Source organism: Dendrobates tinctorius, unplaced genomic scaffold (assembly GCF_039654945.1).
Source record: "Dendrobates tinctorius isolate UK_male_01 unplaced genomic scaffold, ASM3965494v1 ptg000098l, whole genome shotgun sequence".
NCBI classification, from domain to species: domain Eukaryota; kingdom Metazoa; phylum Chordata; class Amphibia; order Anura; family Dendrobatidae; genus Dendrobates; species Dendrobates tinctorius.
Window position 1 is genome coordinate 8878678 of NW_027361766.1, and position 21113 is coordinate 8899790.

General features: G+C 40.8%; 1 protein-coding gene across 2 annotated transcripts in view; it reads right to left on the minus strand.

The window, feature by feature from the left end:
* Window positions 1-5148: 5148 nt before the first annotated feature.
* DENND2C (DENN domain containing 2C) overlaps window positions 5149-21113 on the minus strand; it is a 40122-nt gene continuing 24157 nt past the window's right edge. Inside the window, exons 8-19 of one of the 2 annotated variants that reach the window (XM_073587085.1) lie at window positions 20857-21044; window positions 19912-20021; window positions 19750-19819; window positions 17607-17684; window positions 17015-17155; window positions 15849-15997; window positions 15377-15554; window positions 15127-15168; window positions 12589-12694; window positions 11338-11574; window positions 9567-9653; window positions 5149-7568 (exon numbers count right to left, since the gene is read on the minus strand). In XM_073587085.1, coding sequence (XP_073443186.1) covers window positions 7537-7568; window positions 9567-9653; window positions 11338-11574; window positions 12589-12694; window positions 15127-15168; window positions 15377-15554; window positions 15849-15997; window positions 17015-17155; window positions 17607-17684; window positions 19750-19819; window positions 19912-20021; window positions 20857-21044 — 1418 coding nt within the window. In that variant the 3' untranslated portion in view covers window positions 5149-7536. Of the gene's footprint in view, window positions 7569-9566; window positions 9654-11337; window positions 11578-12588; window positions 12695-15126; window positions 15169-15376; window positions 15555-15848; window positions 15998-17014; window positions 17156-17606; window positions 17685-19749; window positions 19820-19911; window positions 20022-20856; window positions 21045-21113 lie in introns of both variants that reach the window. The other variant, XM_073587084.1, reaches the window with a different exon arrangement.

Here is a 21113-nt window from a genome sequence, read left to right on the forward strand (position 1 = left end):
CCAGTGCTCAACACTGTTCACTTACAGAAGAGTTTCCATCTAAGGCCGGGGTCACACTAGAGAGGAATACGGACGAGTGAGAGGCGTTAAAAGCACGCATTACACACGGACCAATAATTCTCTATGGGGCAGCTCCCAACAGCCGTATATTTCTCGTCTGTATTCTACGGTCCGTGCCAATCGCAGCATGCTGCTATTGTCAGCGTACTACGCCCGTAGTACGCCAATGCAAGTCTATGGGTGCGCTAAAAATACGCATTACACACGGACCAGCTGTGTGACTTGCGAGAAATACGCACCCAGTGTCCTTTACAAAAGCCGGCAATTCAGTGAGCGATACAGTAAAATCACACTGACAGGTTTTATAACACAAGCGAAAGAATAGATATAGACACACATATATATATGTATTCTATATATATATATATATATATATACACATACACACACACATGTCATTGACACACATTATATATATATATATATATATATATATATATATATATATATATATATATATTTCACAGAGTTCTTCATAGCAGAATAGCCGCTAATTCAATTGCCGGCTTTTGTCAAATCATTCCCCAACCTGACATGAAATAACACATGGTTTACATACAGTAAACCATTTAATTTCATGGGGTTTTTTTTATGTCTTTCATTAGTAATTAGATGAGGGTTGATGTTTACATTTTGGGAGGTGTAGGTGTTAATTTAAGGGGTTAATTCGTTGTAAAAAAATGTGTGTGCTCCCGCATTGACTAATTACCGCGGCTCTGGCTCTGTCCCCCGGCCCTCAGCCTCTTACTAGAAGAAAATGGAGGGCGCATGTACAGTGCTCCCGCCGAGATCTGCCGGCCGGTACCCGGCAACAATAGATTTTTCCTATAGGTTCATTTTTATCCACGTGATAGACCCTGTCACAGTGATCAAAATAAAAAAAAATTGGCAATCAAACCCCCCTTTGTAACCCCCTTCATTAGGTAAAAGTACTAAAATAAAAACATGTATTTTTTTCATTCTTTGCAGTTAGGATTAGGGTTGAGGCTAGGGTTAGGGTTGGTGTTAGAGCTAGAGTTAGGGTTGTGTTGGGGTTATGGTTGTGGTGTTGAGGATACAGTTGTGTTGAGATTATGGTTGGGGTTAGGGTTGGGATTAGGGTCAGGGGTAGAGCTGTGTTAGGGTTGGAATTAGAATTGAAGGGTTTCCACTGTTTAAGTGCATCAGGGGGTCTCCAAACACAACATGACACCCACCATTGATTCCAGCCAATTTTGCGTTCAAAAAAATCAAAGAGTGTTCCCTCCATTCTGATCCCTGCCATGCGTCCAAACAGTAGCTTTCTCCCACATACGCGGTATTAGCTTTCCTGGAGAAATTGCACAACAAATTTTTTGGTCCATTTTCTCCTGATACCCTTGTGAAAATAAAAAAGTTTGGGTCTAAAGTAAATTTTTGGTGAAAAAAGTAAAATGTGCATTTTTTCCTTCCATATTGCTTTAGTTCTCGTGAAGCACCTGAAGGGTTAATAAACTTAAGGTTTTGAGCACCTTGAGGGGTGTAGTTTTTAGAATGGTGTCACTTTTGGGTATTTTCTGTCATATTGACCCCCCAAACTCACTTCAACTGTGAGGTGGTCCCTAAAAAAGGTATTGTAAATTTTGTTGGAAAAATGAGAAATCACTGGTCAACTTTTAACCCTTATAACGTCATATTAAAAAAAATTATGTTTCCAAAATTGTGCTGATGTAAAGTAGACATGTGGGAAATGTTATTTATTAACTACCGCATTTTGTATGACACCACTCTCTGATTTAAGGGCACAAAAATTAAAAGTTTGAAAATTGCAAAATGTTCTAAATTTTTACCAAATTTTCCTTTTTTTTCATAAATAAACACAAGTGTTATCGAAGAAATTTTTGACACCATAATGAAGTACAATATGTGATGAAAAAAAACATTCTCTGAGTCAGTGGGATCCGTTGAAATGTTCCAAAGCTATAACCTTAAAGTGACAGTGATCAAAATTGTAAAAATTGGCTTGGTCATTACAGACAAAATTGGTTCAGTCACTAAGGGGTTAAGATCCTCATAATTTATTTATTTTTTACACATACACAAAATTGTCTAAAATGAAAAAAAGCTGAATCTTCATCTCATCACTCACCCACTACTAATGCTTTCCTGGTGTCTATTAACCCGGCAACGACGACATGTCAACACAACCCGTGCCTCCTGCAATCACTGACCACAACAGTTAGGCCGGGATCACACATGCGAGGAATACGGCCGAGTCTCGCATGGTAATACTCGGCACTGCCGCCGGCACTCAGGAGTGGAGCGTGCAGCTGCATAGAACTAAATGGAGCCGCACGCTCTGCTCCCGAGTGCTGACAGCAGTGCCGGGTATTACCATGCGAGACTCGGCCGTATTCCTCGCATGTGTGATCCCGGCCTAACAGTGTCCATACATCACCGTTACAGAGGTAGCTTGATGACATGCCCAATCATCACTGGAGTCCAGTAAACAGACGCCATATAGGATAGGTTAGGTAATTATCACTACTTTTGTTATATTAGACCAAGTTAACTGTGTGTTTAAATAACTAAAGCATTCTGCATGATAATTTGAGAAATACCAGATCCAGCTTTCCTTGCCCAGTTGTGTCTTAATTTGCAGTGAGGAGGGTAATCAGGAGTGATGAGATGGTAATAACCATCAGCAGGCACATAATTAGTTCTAGTGTTTTTATAGTAGTTAGGTTCCTTGTCATCTCACGTGTAGAATATGAGCTCACATGCTCCAGCTTTAGCCAATGCAGTCATTTCAAGTGCACAAAAACTATAGTGAAAACTAGATTCATATACCTGAAAGAACCACTCATCAAAATTTGTATTCTCTTAATATATTGCAATCATATTATATAGCACTGTGTACTTACAATTGCTCATGTTTCCCTTCTACCCAGTTAATTTGTCTCTTTTCTCTATATAAAAACAGGAAGTCTCTCGTCCCAGCATGTATCTTCAACTCCTGACGCAGCTGCTCCCTCCTCTCCTCTGCCAGGGACTTTTGCAGTGACTTGTGGATCATACAGGGAAAATTGACCTCCTGTTTCCACAGAGCTTAGAAGGATTCAGCTAGTCTGGTTTTAATCACGTGATGTCATAGACCTACTGGGAAAGGGAAGAATTATCTGGGTAGAAAGGCAAAATGAGCAATTGTAAGTACAGAGTGCTATATAATATCATGATTGCAATGTATTAAGAGGATACAAACTTTGATGGGAGGAGTGCTTCCTGAAACTCATTTTATGCAGGTTACTTTGTGCGTCACCAATAGTGGCACAGGTGTATAGCCTAAAAGAGGAGCGATTCTCCAACAATTAGACATATCTGAATAAAGATATCAAGAAGTGGAATACAGTGAATCGCTGTGAGATGTTAAAGTGCTGCTCCCTGGCCTTCAGATACCTCAAACATCCAGACAAGCAAGGTGGTAGCATAAACACGTATTGCTCAAACTCTTTTGATGTGTAAGAAATCTAACTTCCGTCAAACCCATTTGGTGAGGGGGTGGGTAAAGCAGTTACATTTTGGCCGGGCCAAAGCTTTGACTTTAAATTATGGAATAACTTCCACCCACACACCGAGCTTCCTTAAAGTAGGAGTTTGAGCTTTGAAGAGTCTTGTAGGTGTGTACTGTGAATGGGAGGTCACGCCTGCCAGCTGTCACTATGTAGTCAGGCAGCAGAATTTCCAGGATTCGTGCAACTGCACAAAACAAAAAAAGGTTTCCGTCAAGATCCATCTGTTCGATCCTGTTTGTTACGTCTATTGATGTGATTGCAGTCACTATTCACCACACAGCATTTAATGAGTGACTTATACAATGAAAGAAAAGGGTAGAAGCAATAACAAACCACTTAAAGGAATTGTCTAAGCAAAAGGAAAGGCTCCTCAGGGGCTTGCAGCTGTAAATAAGTAAAGTGATATTCACCTACCAGCACCCAACTGTTTCCAGCCCTGGCCGCTCTACAGTCTGCTCTGACACAGGAAGTGGAGACGTCAATATTCCACCAACAGTAAGACTGATTGGCTGCAGCGGTCAGAGTAGCACATCAGATGTTTTTCTGATAATGTGCTGTTCACCTAACCGCTGCAGCCAATTACAGGCTGAAGCCATCCTGCTGGTGGAATAGTGACTTCTCTTCTTTCTGTGTCAGTAGAGATCACTTAGCTAATTATTTATTTAAAGTTTCAGTCCCCTTTTTTTTTTGCTCAGACAACTCCAATAAATCTCCTCCTGCACTGAGCTGGGCACCCAGCCTGCTCATTTTATTAAATAATGGTTCAAAGCAAATAATAATGTGCTGTCATTTATTACATACAGCCTCTAACTGGTTAAAGAATGCTGAAATCTCAAAACATATCGCATGGGTTATTAACGGCTTTGTCACATATTGGGTTGATTAGAAATGACATAAAACTTTATTTAACAATACCTCCTCCTGCTATCAAAACCACAATGGTGAATCCAGCTGAGTTTGTAAATGGTTTGCAAATGTAAAATACATAGTATAAAATATATTAAGGTAAATCAGGATAAATTAAAGGGTATATGTCACCGAGTATTTTCTGCCCTATCTGAGAGCAGCATAATGCAGAGACTGTGATTCCAACAAAGTCTCACTTACTGAGCTTGTGCTGTAGTTTTAATAAAATCCCTGTTTTATCAGCAAATCACTAGAGAACTAGTCAGCCGGCTTCCAGGTAGTCCCCCATATTCATGAGCTCTGTATAATCCCACCTCATGCAGCTTTGTGTAGACAGTACATGGGCAGAAAGCGGCCAGTCACTAGTGTGGGCGGGGTTATACAGGGCTCAACATTCAGAGAACTGCTAAATCTATTGAAGGCACTGAGTGAAGATTGAATTGGCCATGTTGGACTTCTCCCTGCCGTAGGCCATTCTGTGCCGAAAAATCAGCTTTTACTTCTGGTTGAAGCTGCAGCGTTTGCCGCTTGCAAATTTATTATCACATGGCCCCTAGTAACTTGGTCGTATTCGACGTTCACATTCTGATTTTACAACCCCTTTAGCGGTACAAGTAACATGGCTGCATTAACAGAAGACAGACTCTAGACGTTCCATGTAACACTTTATTGATATTTCTGTACCAGTATAAACCCATAATACTGAATTCATACAAGTCTTAATAAAGTATCCACATTTACCTAGAAAAGCATGTAGTAACAATACTATGATATGTACATAAAAGCTCAATATGAGCCGCATTTTACAACATACATGACAACCTATTACTGTATCGGTGTGTGCCATTCACAACGTATAATCTTGTTCTAGCTCCTGCACTATGTTCCCCCACATTGATATAAAGTCTCAGGTATACAGATACGGAATGAGTATAGTGGATTGGTAGCAAGTCCTCAGTGTATAAACCGATCAGGATATAGCATGTGGAATATATCATGTATAGTAATACTCTGCAGGGGTATAGCATGGGGACGGAGTTACATATCATTTAGAGCGATAAAAATACATAGATCCCCGCATTTTATTAATGTCTCATTGGTGACTTTTTCAGCTCCTTGTGAGTTATAATAATAATTTACATGATAGAAATTTAGAAGCGCGGCTGCCAAATTCAACATTAAGAAGGGGTGCGCTTCAGATTTATCAAACAGAGATGAAAAAAAAAAAATTAAGGCCGGGAAAGATGAAAGATATAAAGAAACTGAAATACATAGCACAACTGTATCTATTAAAAATATGACACTACATTAGAAAAATGTTATTTTGCCTGGCCGAACCTTAATCATGTTTACTGGTATCACACAAGAGCTGGGAAAAAAGACAAGTGTTTGTATCTGGTGGAAAAACTGAATATCCTAAAAAAGAATAGGATGTGTTCTATGCAGAATGTGGGGGGAAAGGGATGAGGACATCCACTTCAACAAGCTGGTTTCCTCCAAGTGGAATATTTGTAGATATCGATCACATTCAGCAGCTGTAGGAATAGTGTCTGGAACTTTAAAAATAAAAAAATGCCTCTATAGCCCCAAATACTCGTCAGTGGTGTGGGTCTCGTCCTCAGTGTACTTGTATGAACTGTATAGAATTTATGAAGATCAATGAACAAATACAAAAATGGAATGTCATGGAAGTTTTTTTTTTTTTTAAATCAAAAATTGCTTGTCTGAACCTTCAGAATCTCTACAGCGATAAAGGAGCATAAAGCAATATTTCCCAATTAGCACTCAAAAAGGCCAGACCCTTGAAGTTTTACAACAAAAAATGTCTTTGGTAGGACCATCCGGTCAAAATGACACAGGGATAACACGGTGCGCCCTGGAGTACCCCCGCCACTGTCATTTTCTAACACTAAAACTCCAAATTAAAGTAGTCATTCAGGTTGTAGCAAATGTTTGCTCACACCAAAGAATCCTAAATGGGGCAAGTACTGGTGCAGAAGACACCCACAATGAACCATTAGTGGGCTATTCTAATCATAGGCCATCAATGTTTTAGTCCCGAAAAGAAAAAACCCTTAGCATATTATAAATTGCAATATGAGACTAAGTAAAGTGCATTGTTATATCTTAATCATATATATTACAAGTAAACCTAAAATGCAGACATGACCTTTGCATTGTAAATGCATGCAGTGTCCCACACGTTTTACAGTAATATTATTTACACAGCAGTGTCCATTATGGTACATTTCACAGTGATAAGCGGCAACCAGTTTTAGGAGTTTACATATCTGCCACATAGTATATTGCCATTTTGGAAGTCCAATGTAATACAGTATCAATATATACATAAGTGCAGAATGATTCATGTAGTTCGTTGGGAGACAAGTTCTCTTCTGATATTTACATATAAGTTATAGAAGTGCTTTTTAATTTTTTTTTTCTTTTTTTCTGCCTTCTGTGTTTATGATGAATTAATACAAATTCAAGTGAATCTCTAAAATCCCATGGTAATCCCTCTGGCTTGCTTGTCAGGATAACACAAATTACTATGCGATATAAAATGTGGAAATCGTCTCTCAATAGTATTTTTCCATTTTATTGGCTGACAATATTTACACTACTATCCAGTTGGACCCTAGAGTTTTGTCCAAAAATTAAAAAAAAAAAAATCTCTTTCAGTGAGGAATGTTTGGTCATCCCAAATGTAACACTCTCCCAAGAGTTAAAACTTCATGTACATCATGATTTAAGCAGCCAGGAGAGGTGATCCAGCAAATTCAACATTTTCATTCCTTCTCTTGCTTGTAATATATCTTCAAGCAATCTAACCTTTTCCAGTGGTTAAATAATTCAGAGATATATATAATGTAGGTCAAAGACTCATCTTTCTCTTCCTCATTTCAGTCTATTCCAAAGCATGACGTGAAGTTCTCTTCAATTCTTTGCTTCAGAAACTGATGGAAGCCGTCAGCATTTATATGGTAACGCCCAACAAGTGGCAAGTCTTTATGGAGGACGAGCAAGGTTTTCATATCCTTTATTTCTTGTGAAATAACTTCATTTTACTACCTTTACAAAATAAATATTACATATTATACATAAGACATTAGTTAGATTGCAGACAGTATTCATATTTACTTTATTGTTTTTATACAGTTTCAATGTCAATATCTATTGCAGACATATTAGCTCAAAGTTTAGGTTTTAATCTATGATAACCCTAAAAGGGACATTAGCAGAGATTTATCTCTAGAGAAGTGAACTTTTCCCCTGTAGATTGCTAACCAATCATAAGCAGCCCTGATCTCTGCAGCTACTGTGTATAGTACAGCAGAGCTGAGTGTGACTACACCCATCTCCAGCTTTCATCTCACAGCAGTCAGTATTGGAGAGGGTTAGAATAGTCAGCATTGAGTTGTGAGCTGCAGAGCTGTTTGTAATCACACTCAGCTCCTCTCCTTCTTTCCCCACACTAACTGCAGTGAGATAAAAGCTGGAAGTGTTTGTAATGACATCTATGTTATTTTCTATGCAGTAGTTGCAGAGAACAGGGCTGTCTATCATTACATCTCACTGGAGAATGTATGTTCTTCTGAGGGCATGTTCTTTTTTCTCCCTTCACGATGCCTCCTGTTGAATATTGGTAAAGGGGAGTGTAAAGGGGAGTGCAAAGGGAAAAGTAAACCCTCTCAAAGATAATTCTCCGGTAATGCCCTGGTACAGGGGATTGAACTTCATGGTCTCCGTAGAAACAGTTATCATCAAGAAATAATTTATTACCCAAATCTAGTGTATTTATGGAGTACTTATCTCTTCATCTAAACTGTGAAGGGAATCTATCACCAGGTTTTTATGATGTTAATTTGAGAACAACGTGATATAGGGACTGAGACCCTGATTCCAGAAATGTGTAATTTGCTGGTCTGCCTGCAGTTATTTAGATGCAATTACTGTTTTATCTATCTGTTGCAGATCTAGCAGTTCACTAAATGATGAACCCTGTATAACCACACACCCCCCCCACTTGACCCACACACCACTGATTGGCTGCTTTCTCTATACACTGTACATTGATCGAAAGTCGGTATTCGGTGGCTGTTGACTAGGAGGCACAAGACACCTAGTCCTGAAATGATAATCTGCTGATTTTATTGAACCTGCAACATAGAGCTTATTAAGTGACATCAGTGGAATAAGGCTCTACATCATGCTGCTCTGACATTACATAGCAAAAAACTACTGAAATAATCCCTTTAGGAGGTGTTCTCCTCACTAAAGAAGTTGTTTGGGCAGCAGGGACTATAGATTCTTCTGAAGTAATGAATTGAGCCATCTACTGCATGGTAGAATTTAGAAGCGGACATTTTGGAAGTGTTTCCAAATCCAGCGATACATTTGCATACCCAAACTGCTTAAGACGACCCCATTTGGTCTCTTACTTTTGGGACAATTAATAGACATTAAAAGGGGTTGCCCAATACTAGGACAACCCTTTTTAAACTAAATGTTTGGCCCCGATAAAATAATGAAACATATATTCGTCTGTCATGCCGGTTCTGTTCCAGCGGTGTTGGCACTCGCAGTCCCGGGGCTGTGATGCAGTGAAATGACACATGATGCCCACGCCCAATCAGCGCTGGAGTCACTGTCTCCGCCTTCGGACAAACTGAACATGAAGAAGTCCAAAATCATCTGCAGCACTGGCTTCCTCTTCATGTTCAGATCTACGAAGGCGGAGACAGTGACACCAGCGCTGATTGGGTGCCGGGCATCATGTATCACAACACCACATCACAGCCCTGGGGAGAGCTAGCGTCGACACCATGGGAACACTGCCGGCATGGGAGGGGAGTACATGCTTTATTATGTTATAGGGGCCGAACATTTAGTTTAAGAAGGGGTTGTCCTAGTAGTAGACAACTCCTTTAAAATACAAATAATGAATTACCGTAAAAATATGGTAACCCTAATTCTGTATACAGTAAAGTGGCAACAGTGTCTGCAGAGGACTTGTCCCTATTACTACTACTATGAAAATATGGCAAGCAAAAAATAAATTAGACATACTTAAGCCTTTCAAAAACTTGTTAACACCGCTAGGCTCCGTTTCAGGTAGGGTCTTCAGATATTCACATGCTCGCACCTCAAAAAGTCCTAAATGAGAAAGAGAGACCATTTTCCACTTAAGTATCGCAATCATCGTGCTAACGAGAAGCTTTCCCATCACATGCATTTAATAGATATTATTAATAAGGATGTACTGTATTCACATGGGGCTTTTTGGCTCGGATCTTTCAGTATAAGGCTGAGTTCACACGTGGCGTTTTTTTCGCGTTTCCGCGGCAGTTTTAACCGCGCGATTTTGCCGCAAAAAATAAGCATCCCATGCATTCCGCAATGCTGTGCTAATGCTGCGGTTTGTACCGCGGCGGAATCGCTTCGCGGTAAAAAACGCAGCATGCTCATTAATTTGCGGAATCGCGGCGATCCCGCACCCATAGGAATGCATTGTTCCGCTTACTTCCCGCATGTGGCTGTGCACACCATGCGAAAAGTAAGCAGAACAATTGCGGATGGTACCCACGGTCAGGAGGAGAGGAGACTGTCCTCCGGGCTTTGGGTACCATATCCCTGTAAAAAATAGAATTATAAAATAAAAAATATTGTTATTCTCACCTTCCGGCGTCCCCCGCAGCCTTCCCGCCTCTCTCCACACTTCCGTTCCCAGTAATCCTTTGCGAAAATGCCCGCGATGGCGTCCGATCTCGCGGGATCACGAAGTCTCGTGGTCATCGCGAATGACCGCGAGACGTCGCGATCCCGCGAGAACGGACGTCATCGCGGGCATTTTCGCAAAGGATTACTGGGAACGCCTGCGCGGGACGTCGGAAGGTGAGAATAACACCATTTTTTTTACATTATATCTTTTACTACTGATGCCGCATAGGCAGCCTCAGTAGTAAAGAAGTTGGTCACACTTGTCAAACACTGTTTGACGAGTGTGACCAACCTGTCAATCAGTTCTCCAAGCGATGCTACAGATCGCTTGGAGAACGCTAGCATTTTGCAAGCTAAATACGCTTGCAAAATGCTAGTTTTTCCGCGGGAAAATCGCGGGAATTTAAAGTGCGATTTTCCAGCGGACTGGAATTCCGGAATTCTCGCGGTAATTTCCGCGAGAGTTCCGGTACGTGTGCACTTAGCCTTAAAGTCATGTAAAAAAAATGTTTTCTTTTGTTATGTAGTTTTTATTTTTCTGTGCATGGGACATTTATCTGCGTCTGTTAATTAGGTAGTCAAATTTGGACCTTTATATCTGACACAAATATCTCAGGAACTGAGATTTCTGGTTTTTATCAAGCTTGCAAAATAAAATAAAAAAATATAAAAAACAAACACAAGCAACACCACGTGCACTATATGCATGTCTTCCCGTTGGAATTAAGAGGAGGCCCACTTGAAGAGAACTTGGAAGCGTTTTTTACGATACTACAGCAGAATTTGCTCAATGTGAATACACCCTTAAACAGGTACATTTTTAGCTACATCCTCATGCATAAAACCAACAAAAAGAATATAAAAGTGTTTTCAACTAACCAGTCTAATACAAATTTGCTACATAAAGTAGGAGAAAAGAACAAGCATCAAACGAGACTTTTGTTTTTGCTTGATATCCAAGTTCCTTCTTGTAGTCTAATCTTTTCTTTCCTTATGACACACTCCAAGGTTAAAAACACTGACACTGATACAGGGAACCTTAAGTGGGCCATACATGTTAGACAAATTTTAGCTGGACCAACCAGTAACAATAGTTACAAACTATTTGGCCTTGTCTTACCTTTTACCACACTTTTTCTCAGTTCTCTGTCCTGTGTAAAACCTGCAAACATCTGAGTCTCCATGAAGAGGTCAAGGAACTGGCGCACGCTCCTGGAAGTGTGGGACTTGCGGAACAGTTCTCTTTGGAATACTCGCTCTCCCTTCTCATTCACATAAATGTGCACAGAGTAATGCCCAACTATTTCCACAAAGAACCAAACAAAGGCTTCCGATACCAACGAATTCAGGTTAACTTCTTCTGAAAACAAGGGAATTGCGGGTTAAATATGAAAACCGGAGTAGACAAATAGATTTTATCACATGCATGTACTGCAGATATAACTGCATTATTGAGTAATGTCTAGTCATATAACAGATGATTAAAATAAAAAAAAAACCTACTAAAAAGAACTGGAAGGTGGCTCAGTGGTTACTAAGCTGGGGTCTTTGGTTGATTGCACCAAGGATAACATCTGCAAGAAGTTTGCATGTTCTTCCCATGTTTGCATGGGTTTCCTCCAGGTACTCTAGTTTTCCCCACCCCCCAAAAACATACGGATAAGTAACTTATATTATGGCCCCAATGGGTAAAGTGCTATGGAATATGATGGCGCTATACAAGTAAAATGAATGAGAGTAGAAGTATATTAGTTTAAAGTATGACTGATATCTCAGGTTGGGGCAGCTAAATTTGCTTCTGTGCAAGAAGGCGCCTTCATGTGTCATTAATGTATACGAAGGGGGCTGGCTGTCAGGCTTATTCAGTAACTAAGTCACCCCCCTTCTGTTTCTCTGCATCAGCTGTGATGGAAAAGGAGGGTAGACAGATCTACTGAACAAATAAACCAACCCAACTCTTTTCTTATATGTCAAAGACACAGTAAGTAGAATGAGGTCCTCTTATTTCAGGCCTGGAACTGACTTAGGGACAAAGGTGGGTCTTTGATAATGAAGTGCATTAATTTCAAGTTTATCTAACTCAAACTTCTTTAATAGTTACAATAAACACATGCAATGAAGGAATATTGCCAGACATGTATGTATGTATATATTAGTTATATAGCCTTTAGAGGGGTTTTGTCTTTACAAGAGTCAACTACATATAGATGGTCAATTACTGAAATTGGTAATATGTGTTCATTAATACATATCAGGAAGTGTCTAAAATATTTTTCTATTATGTAGCAAACATTGTATCAAACAACAACTGCAACTATAGTGATCAATACAATGTAACACCAACATCACTTATCCGGTATCTCTTGCCTACCTTCTGTGAAATGTTGTTCGTGATACATAATGTCATTTCTTTGCTCCAAGATCTGGACCAGAGCAGCCTGGAGCTTGTTAGGTAAAATGTCATCTTCATCCGATACCTATGGAGAACGAAGATCAATAACTTAAGTCTTATGTTTTGCAAAATGATGCAAGTACAGTGTTGATCATTAAAGATTGTTGACGCTTCCTTTTAATTTAGATCCTCTAAAGTAAGTGTCACCAACCCTAGTATTCTCGTTCAGTAGTCTTTCATTCCCAGGTGACTCATTTGTATGTATACAGTGGTATATGATAGGAAGGTGGCAACCGCTAACTGGGTGTCCAAATGATAATTCATCATCATATGGGCAGGATGAAGCCAGACAAGAAAAACACGCATTGTGCACTCGGCTCTGTGCTAAAGGGAGGATGAGTTGGAAATAGGCCAGATGGTACATCTAGTAAACGCCCTCATTTTGGCGGATTGCCCCAGGGATCAGATTGGAGCTGTCATTTTGCAACCACTTTACAAAAGACCTTGTATGCAATCACAGGGCAGGGAGTTTACATCCTCCTGAGACCAGGTATAAGAAGATGACCTAAATGCACATAATGGCTTGGTGTACAGGAGGATACACCGAGGCTGAAAATCACCACCCATTGCCAACAACAGACTGAATTATCACAGTTGTAATCAATTATCTTGTCTACACACAAATAGCACATCTTTGTTAAATACATTTGTATTTTAGATCCACTGTGATAAATGATTATATGTAAATTGCATCTCAAACAACAATTTATCTTGTTATCCCCCATCCAACAGTACTATAAATATAAATGAGAAAAGCGTGAGCGCACATTTTCATTAGCTGACCTTGGCTACATGCAAGCCCATAAGGGTTTTCTTTTAAGCTATGTCCCCACGATGAGCTTTTGGTGAGTTTTTGATGTTGCAGATATTCTGCAGCCATTAGTTAAAGTAGGTTACTTGTGGGGGTTTTTTTTTCTAATTTTGACATGTCAGGTTTTTAAATCAAACCGCTTTGTTTTTGATACCTCCTGGAATTTGGCTTTGACAAAACATCACATGCTTCCACCACAGAAATGTGCTAAAAACGCATGTATGGTTCTTACCATGCAAATTTTCCGCATCTAATTCAACTCTATGGGGAAAATCTGCAGATAAAACTGAGTGTACTCATAAGAGAAAAATTGACATGTTGTGGATTTGAAACACACACCAAAGGTCAGTTTATGCAGAGTAAAAAAATAAAAAAAGTACATTGGGCATGGGATCTCTATAAAATCCATCCACTTTGCCGGAACTGTAAAACATTGTATTTTTGACACAGTGAAAATACTCATCTTTGATACATAGCCTTAAAGGGAGTCTGTCACCCCCATTTTAGCCCCATCAGCTGCTGGCACCGCCATCAGGGGCTTATCTACAGCATTCTGTAATGCTGTAGATAAGCCCCCGATGTAACCTGAAAGATAAGAAAAACGAGTTATATTATACTCACCCCAGCGCTTGGTCCGGTTCGATGGGAGGCGCCGGATGGGACGGCGACACCTATCTTCATATGATGATGTCCTCCTCCTTGCTTCTCCCTCGGCTTCTGCGCAGGCGTAGTTTATCTGCCCTGTTGAGGGCAGAGTAATGTACTCCAGTGCACAGACGCCGGACCTCTCTGACCTTTCCTGGCGCCTACGCACTCCAGTACATTACTCTGCCCTCAACAGGGCAGATAAAATACGCCTGCGCAGGTGCCGAGGGAGAAGCAAGGAGGAAGACATCATCATATGAAGATGGGAGGCGCCGGATGGGACGGCGACACCCATCGAACCGGACCAAACGCTGGGGTGAGTATAATATAACTCGTTTTTCTTATCTTTCAGATTACATCGGGGGCTTATCTACAGCATTACAGAATGCTGTAGATAAGCCCCTGATGGCGGTGCCAGCAGCTGATAGGGCTAAGATGGGGGTGACAGACTCCCTTTAAGGCTGTGTATCAAAGATGAGTATTTTCACTGTGTCAAAAATACAATGAAGATGGGAGGCGCCTGACCGGACCGTGACACCCACCGATGAGTATAATCTAACATGTTTTTTTATATTTCAGGTTTCATCGGGGGCTTATCTACAGCATTGTTGGGACAGAGGGGGTATCCAATTTATGCGGTTATGATTCGCACAGCATAAATCAGCTGGCAGGTTCACTTTAGTAGTCTGTTTAGACAAGCCGAGCACACTTCAATGCATGCAGAATAATGGTTAATTTGATTGTACTACAGTTCAGAATTGTATCAGCAGCATATTTCACATTTACAAAGGAAGATGTGCTGCCGAGAACGAGTTATAAGCCTTTTAAAAAAAATCATTGCACCCTACAAATTAATGACTCGCTCATGTGTTGGGCGATTGTTGGCCTGTGTAGACAATTTGATAATTGGAAGGTTTTCAGATTCGCTCGTCCCCAATTATCAGCCAATCTCTATGGGCCTTACAACTCTGTGATTGGCATGCAGAGTAAAGAGTTCTCACCTGCTGAAGAAACTTGTTTCCACATAAATCAACAATTAATACCTAGAAAAGCAAAGAAAAAATAAAGCATATAAATATCCAGATATACTGTATGGTAGTCCTTAGTTAAGGTAAAGATGTCCCCATCTCTAGTGATAGTTTGGCACCAAGTTGGCATGCCACTACCCACATCTTCTGTATTCTACAAGGATGTAAAAAGGAAGCCATTTGTGGATGTAACTACTTACTAACACACAACCTTAAGACTTACCTCTTCAATAGGAAGATCACTGAGCAGAGGTAAAGAACAAGACAGGATCCCAGTAAGGAATGGAGTAGGAGAGCAGACAATGTCAATCATGGAAGCGGGAAGGACGGGGATGTAGGTGTGCTGCCACGTGAAGGGATAAAGAAGGGCAACCACTGCATGAGCACACTTAGACAATGTGCTAAAAGGGGAAAAAAAAGATAGATTGTGATATTTCATCCTAAACTCAATATTACTGTTGTTAATGACTGTAATGTAAAGAACATCTAAACCTTTTTTTCAATTTTAAAATTTCTGAATTCTACTGAAGGCCAGAGGCCACAGTAGCTTGCCCCCAAAAAATTGTAAAAATAACTGATCTGAAATTTCGCTATGTGACCATTAAAATAAAACAAAAATTAAAACAGAAAGCTGCTCAAAACCTTGATGTAAGATTGATTCTAAACCATTAATCCCGATACCCAGCAGGATTTACCTCAATTTGTCAGCTACAAAGATGACTCGTCGCTCAAGCAGAAGTGAAGCAAAGACCTTGACGAGATGGTGAACACTGAGGCAGCTGAATAGGCAGTCAAAGTCAACATGCTCCAATCTAGAATCCATGGGCCTGCAGAGCTCAATCACCTAGAAAACAGAAGACACTATAATAGTGAGGACTTATAGTTTAGGCCCTGTTCGCACAAGGGAACAACGATGGACAGGGATCATTGGAGCGGTGGTGTCAAAATAGTAGGTGATAACAGGTGAATATAGGTTTTCTTATTATATTTCCTCTCACTTTATCCAAATTTTGTAGTATCTCAGAAAACCCCTTTAAGTGTATAGCCACCATATCAGAACGTATCACTGTTCTGCCCAAAACATTACCGTATTTTTCGTACTATAAGATGCACCGGACCATAAGACACACCCCAAATTTTCAGAAGGAAAATGGGAGAAAAAAAATAATGAGTCAAATGGGGGTCCATCTTACAGTCCTCAATTCATCTTACACGGGGGGGGGGGAAATCAGCAGTGCTGGCAGCAGCGGGAGTTAGGCGATTCTTCTGGTGGTCTGACACTACAGGGCGATGATCTCACTCTGATCCCAGCCTGGTGCTGCAGGTTCAGCGGTGCGAGGGGCTCCGGTGACATTTTGTAAAAGCCAGGAGCCAGGAGCCCCTGCACTTCTATTGCCTTGATGCTGTGGCCTCCGGGAAAAGATTGAGATCTCGATCTCGTCCCGAGATCTCGGAAGACGAGATCTCAGAGACGAGATCTTAATTTGCGTATGCGCGGTCTCCGGTGGCCATTTTCCCAGAGGCCACAGCATCAAGAACTGCGGGGACTTCGGGATTTGACATAATGTTGCCGGAGTCCCCCGCAGCACCGAGCACTGCCGAAACTGCTGCACCAGGCTGGAATGGGAGCAAGATCATCGCCCTTTAGCACAGGACCACCGGAAGAATCGCCCGACTCCTGCTGTCACCATGCTAACTGTAAAGGCACTCCGATTATAAGACGCACCCCCATTTTCCCCCAAAATATTTTGGGAAAAAAGTGCATCTTATAGTCCAAAAAAATATGATAATTTACTACAAAGCCTGCCTAGGTGAAATAATATCTGATCTTTTACTATTCCATATAAATGGATAAATATACCTCATTTCCTGATCCTGGCAGGAAACTCTTCACAGTTATGGTTCTTCCCGGAGCTGGGAACGGAGCGTCCATGACACTTCGCATAAATGGAGACACCAAAGCAGGGGACATCTCCCTCCTTTTCTCTACTTCATCTAGAATCTGAAAAGAGAAAAAAAAATAATTTTTACTAGTAGTCCAAGTCTGATGTAAGCTGCCCATATACATGGGGCTCTGTTTAGATCACACCTGAGCCTTTTTTCAGGTGAGAAGTTATAAGTGTTTCTCAAACCATACTTAAAATGGTGAACTAAAACATATGCCGCTGTATAGATATATAGTGATATCACTTAAAGCTGACAGGGTTAAAAAAAAAAATAATTTTAATAATATATGTATCTATAGAGCATGGTATGTTTTTTTGTAGTGGTCCCCTGCATTGGCAAGTGCATTTGCGCAGGTGGCTTTACCAAGATATGCACTAAATGTAGACCAAAAAAAAAAACCTTTATAAAACTAAAAAGTCCACAATCACTACCAACTCCCACATGTTCATACTTCCAAGTGTGCACATCAGGTCTGTGGACTGAGAATTTATAAAAAAAAGTATTACCTTGGAAAAGAGGTTAAAACAGCCCAGCCGGCTGACCATACAGTAGACTTCAGGTAAACGTTTTCCTTTGCCTTGAGGCTAAAATGGAAAAATAAAAATTGTTGGGTTTTGTGCCAAGGTCACAAGACAGATTTTTTCACATCCCAGAAAATCAGTCCTGATGGCACTCTGATCAGAGTTTGATCTGATTTCTCAGAGGAGAATAAAAAAAAAAAATCTGTCTTCTCTAGACCTAATCCATCAGTCTGTCTTTGAAAATCATCCGAATGAGATCCAATTTTTTCCTTGGACCCATAGACATGAATGGCCGAGTGAAATTCGATATACCTTAATCGGAGGCAACTTGTGTATGCCGCGATTTTTTTCCCATGTGCATGGCCCCATAGAATAACAAGGGGAAAAGGTCTATCCGTCAAAACAATGGAGTGCACTCATCCAATTTTCATGGTCGTCTGCATGAGCCCTTATTGTGACGAGCCTACTAAATTTATCAGTGCTTTTCATAAATTAGGTGAATAAATGGTGAATTAGGTGCAGGGACACAGATTGTGGTACTTTTAATGCTGTGGCTGTCCGTAAGCCCCAGTTATAGAAATACTTACAATAGAATCTTTAGCAACATGGTCATAATGTGAAGTGAGGGGACTATACAGTTACATTAAATTATTATCATTAAATTATTGGTCCAGCTAGTAAACTAGAAGCATAATCCAACCCATAGAGAGCTCAACTCATATACCTGCAAGCTATGAAGATGGGCCAGGACTCAATGCCCTTGTCTCCACACTAAGCCACCTGTGAGATTATACCCTCAGAGGCAGAAGGTGTAGGTCATGGCGAATCAAACACAAGCCTATGTCAAAAGACAGTCAACGAAATATAAAGAAAAACTTGTGAGCATGGAAAACTTGCATATGGCAAGTGTGAGGTAGCGCTGTCATGCAAGTAGGGGATCACTCGCTTGGCAGCGAATAAAACACATCTGGCATCGGGTTTTCATAAAATCATAACATAGTCCATGCGGTTTATTCCTCCATCATAAACCCACAGCAGCAATATACAACAGCTTAGCGTCCATTACAGAGCTTCACTCTGGTTATCCTGCACTCACACAGGTTATGCACATGTCCATAGCGCAGGCTCTTCAGCCTCAGCGTTATCTCACCCGTCAGGGTTCCTCATGCGGCTTCACCATCCCGCACACGTTCTTTCCCTCCAGGGAACTCTCAGGCACACATCGCCATTGCTCACAGCCACCTCACATGCGGTGAGCCAGGAGACACCTCTCCTAGCGGGACCTTCCGCTCTGGACCAACCAGGTCCCTGCATTCAGTTGGCCATCATATATGGTCCGTAGCCACGCCCACCGGGTCACATGGCTATGACCTCATCACAGGTCCTTCACACACTCACAGTCTTACTATAATGTACTAAACACACCCCCTGGGTGGGTTTGTAGGTAACTAGGTCCGCCCGTCTCCCTAGTTACCTGGAGACTTCTCCCTGACACATTAGACACCGCACCTCAGCAGTATCACTGCTGCTCAACACATGCATCAGTCTCCATCTCAAGGCCACCCACCTTGAGATACATAACGGTCCTTCCATATTCTGCCACTCATCCTCTCTCTTGGGACATCCACACAGCGCCCCTTAGCGGACACAGTGGTCATTACACCACACAAGGTAAGGGGCGAATTTCTTCTGAATTTACTATTTCCAACTTGATTTAAAGGATCTGTTTCAGAAGTAATTTTTCTTCCCACAAAATGCTCAGATTGGATTACGAGTCATACTCACTATATTCATAATCCACCGCTACTGTTCTGCTGCAACCAATCAAGTTTCTACTTTCTGCTTCAGTAATCACATCCCATCACAGACACATGTGACCACTACAGCCAACCAGTGTTGATCAGTGGCAGCCAGTGGTTTGTACTGCAGGACAGTATGTCATTGTTACAGCAGGAAGTAGACACTGGGAAGGAAATGAGCAGCACGAGAACGGGAGCAGTGGGGGGGGTCGATATGGTGAGTATGATTCAAATCTAATCTGAGTATTTGGTGGAAGAAAGATCTTACTTTCTAGATGACTCTTACTGTATTGCCAGTACAACAGGTGTATATGAAACACTCAACTTACCAGAAGTTTTTTACAGTAACCAAACCATCTACTTCCATCTTCTCCAGTCAGCACAAATGAAAAGGTTTCACTAGAGAAAAAAATTATCCCGTTAACAGGTTTAAACATAAGTGACATGTTGTGTTGATAAGTTTATTTGACAACCATAAGATTTACTATTACCTTTTAAGACCTGAAGTGGGAGCCCAGTCATTCGAGTCAGGGAAGCAAAATTGTGGGATGACTTTGAGCCTCTCTTCGGTATCTTTGGATTGTTTCTGGGGCTGTTCATTCTAACAAAAATATACCAGTAGACAAAATTAATATATTCAATTTGTGACATAGACTGTTCATTATACGAGTGTTAATGGTTTAGGTAGACTTGCACAGCAGCCATTTGTTCACTATGGCCAACACACATTACAAAAATTGGAATTAACGAATTTTGGGAATTTATGTTTTTTTTTTTCAGAATACAAGAGTAAATATTGAAGATAAAGTAAATGTCATTGAGAAAAGTTTATCAGTCATTTCCTCTTTAGGCAATTACCAATATTTGATAAGCTACACAAATGACATGATCAACCTCTAGAAGAGTTTTCTGGATAAAATATACAATCTTTTCAAAGATCTCCATCTTCTCAAAGATACTTTCTTAAGCATGCAAGTTACAGTACTCTTAAAAAGGGATGTCCAGTACTTAAATGTTGATGACCTATCTTTTGGATAGGTCATCAATACTAGAGTGGGATTACGACACCCGTCACCCCTGCCCATCATTTATTCCTGTTGCAGCCAGATGTGATGAGTAGCGGTTCTGCACAGCACAGTTCTGCCAGCTGCATATTGGCTGTGACCAGGTACTGCAGATCTGCCTCCATTCAGTTGAACAGGTGTACACCTTCATTACCTCCCTGCACCACTATGCAGTTGACAGAGTTGTTCTGTTCTGCTCCACAACTAAGCATCTTCAACCACTGCTGGCACCAGGATCAACGAAGGTGTTGGGTGTCGCACCCTAATCGATCATATATTGATGACCTAGCCTAAGGATAGGTCGTCAGTGCAAAGGTATCGGACAACCCCTTCATGTAGCAGTGAAAAGAGAACGGTTGCAAAAAGTTTTACCTTATTGGGATACTGTTGCGTGATATAGGGAATATAGCCATCTCCAGACGGCTTCTTCTTCAAAGAGACTACTACAAACAACTCAAAAAGTTGCTGCTCCTGGAGTTCAATGAGGTCTCTCTCCAAAGTCTGGTAATGAGGGTTCCGCTTTAATGAGCTCTGGAACTGAGCTAGACGCTTATTGTGCTCTATTAGGAGGAATAATAGTTTTTACTTAAAACAGGTTTTTCTTTTTCTGTAATACTTATATAGTAAAA